At 45.3% G+C, this 2,500-nt stretch overlaps 2 protein-coding genes across 2 annotated transcripts in view; both read left to right on the forward strand.

Moving 5' to 3' along the window:
* Positions 1-335: 335 nt before the first annotated feature.
* The window catches only part of LOC132960293 (phosphofurin acidic cluster sorting protein 2-like), a gene marked incomplete at its 3' end in the record, with an annotated part of 3,884 nt that continues 1,719 nt past the window's right edge, over positions 336-2,500 (forward strand). Inside the window, exons 1-3 of the mRNA XM_061033176.1 lie at positions 336-657; positions 1,697-1,770; positions 2,126-2,206. Coding sequence (XP_060889159.1) covers positions 498-657; positions 1,697-1,770; positions 2,126-2,206 — 315 coding nt within the window. The remainder of the gene's footprint in view (positions 658-1,696; positions 1,771-2,125; positions 2,207-2,500) is intronic.
* On the forward strand, positions 669-1,391 carry LOC132960294 (short-chain collagen C4-like). Its single transcript, XM_061033177.1, has one exon. It carries the CDS (start codon positions 820-822, stop codon positions 1,321-1,323), a length of 504 nt encoding a protein of 167 aa, XP_060889160.1. The 5' UTR covers positions 669-819; the 3' UTR covers positions 1,324-1,391.

Below are 2,500 nucleotides of genomic sequence, written 5' to 3' on the forward strand. Positions count from 1 at the left end.
CACTATGATCCCTCCTGCCAGCTGAACCTGTTGAAGAATAATAATAATAATAATAATAATGATAATAATAATAATAATAATAATGATAATAATAATAATAATAATAATAATAATGATAATAATAATAATAATAATAATAATAATAATAATGATAATAATAATAATAATGATGATGATGATAATAATATTAATAATAATAATAATAATGATAATGATAATAATAATAATAATGATAATAATAATAATAATAATGATGATAATAATATTAATAATAATAATAAGTGACTCTTCATGGGATCATCATTCACTGAACATCACTTGAGACTTGAACGATCTTAAAGTCGTGAGGGAAATGTTTACTGATCGTTAAAGAGGAACAGTCGGCTCATTATCTCACAGATCTTGTTTTTGTAAGCAGTCGCCCCCTGCTGGTCACTACATGAAGTTCTCTTTTTTTCTATTATGTTCCTCCTTGTGATCTAACTCTCTCTCAGGTGATGCAGCACCCGACGGAGGGCGGTCAGGTTCTTCCTCTCTGCAGCAACCAGAAGGACCTGCTGGGGAAGGTGGCCGAGATCTGGATCTTCTCCTTATCCAGTCAGCCCATCGACCACGAGGAGGCGGCGCTGCAGGGGGGACAGAAGATCAAGTGCTCCGGTACGCTCCGACTCTCTGAGGCTCAGACAGCGTGATGTGATTAAAGTTATCGTCTAGATCAGTGAGGAGCAGATGTGACATCACAGCATCACAGGGGCTCAAAGGAAACCCGCTGGTTTAGACCATGTTATCTAGTGTGACTGAGTCTGGATCCAGATCTGGATGAATTTGACCCAGATGAAGGTTTTGCTGGATGAGTTCAGCAGAGCGGGTTCAGAGGGTTCTGAGGGTTCTGAGGGTTCTGAGGGTCCACAGGGTCCAGAGGGTCCAGAGGGTCCAGAGGGTTCAGAGGGTCCAGAGGGTTCTGAGGGTTCTGAGGGTCCACATGGTCCAGAGGGTTCAGAGGGTTCATTGGGTCCAGAGGGTTCTGAGGGTTCTGAGGGTCCACATGGTCCAGAGGGTCCAGAGGGTCCAGAGGGTTCTGAGGGTTCTGAGGGTCCACATGGTCTAGAGGGTTCTGAGGGTCCAGAGGGTTCAGAGGGTTCAGAGGGTCCAGAGGGTTCAGAGGGTTCAGAGGGTCCACAGGGTCCAGAGGGTCCAGAGGGTTCAGAGGGTTCAGAAGGTTCAGAGGGTTCAGAGGGTCCAGAGGGTCCAGAGGGTTCAGAGGGTTCAGAGGGTCCAGAGGGTCCAGAGGGTTCAGAGGGTCCAGAGGGTTCAGAAGGTTGAGAGGGTTCAGAGGGTTCAGAGGGTCCAGAGGGTCCAGAGGGTTCAGAGGGTCCAGAGGGTCCAGAAGGTTCAGAGGGTCCAGAGGGTCCAGAGGGTTCAGAGGGTTCAGAGGGTTCAGAGGGTCCAGAGGGTCCCGAGGGTTCAGAGGGTCCAGAGGGTCCAGAGGGTCCAGAGGGTCCAGAGGGTTCAGAGGGTCCAGAGGGTTCAGAGGGTTCAGAGGGTTCAGAGGGTCCAGAGGGTTCAGAGGGTCCAGAGGGTTCAGAGGGTTTAGTTTCCACTCTGTACATCTTGTATATTTAGAACCTGGCCGTGTGTCAGACTCTAAAGGAGTCGATGAAATATGTATGAAGTCTTTAACCTCTCTGCTCTTCAGATAACTACTCGGAGGAAGAATACGAGAGCTTCTCCTCGGAGCAGGAGGCAAGTGACGACGCCGTGCAGGGACAGGTGAGTCCACCTGGACGAAGAGACCGACGGGGGCAGCAGAGTCCGACACCATGAGGATATTTGTGGTTAAACAGGAAGTTAAAAATAGAGCTGGCTAAACACCACATGGCAACCTGCGTGAGCATGGACTCTAGAGAGGGGGGGGAGGGTCTCTGCTCTATATGATGTTTATAATTTAGACTGCAGTACCCATTTTAAACACTAGGGGTCAGAGTTACTTACTGCTCCTTTAAAGAACTCATTAAAAAACAGAGAAAGCAACACAACCACAGAGATTTATGTTTGAACATTACAACCCGTCATAGAAATGTTTTTATAGTATTTATTTTATTAATCTCGCTCTCCTGGTTTTCAGGATCTGGAGGACGACGAGTACGATGTGAGGAAGCCAAAGAAGCAGAGGAGGTCGATCGTGCGGACCCCCTCCATCACCAGAGTAAGAGACGAATATAGAATGACTTTATTGAAGTTGTGGTGTTACAGCAGCAGGTTATCAGAGCAAACAATAGAAGAATAGAGACATACATAAACACTTTGAATATAAAGAAGAAGAAGAAGAAGAAGAAGAGATTTATACATCAAGGATTTAACTTTACATTCTTACTGGTTTCAAAAAAATGAAAAATGAAAAAATTAAGGAGAACCAGAGAGTAAAATAAACATTTAAATAAAAGCAGATTGAATCATCAGGCAGAAGACGGAGAGGATGGACTTCTGTCATCACTGGGGG

Source organism: Labrus mixtus, unplaced genomic scaffold, assembly GCF_963584025.1.
Source record: "Labrus mixtus unplaced genomic scaffold, fLabMix1.1 SCAFFOLD_283, whole genome shotgun sequence".
NCBI lineage: Eukaryota > Metazoa > Chordata > Actinopteri > Labriformes > Labridae > Labrus > Labrus mixtus.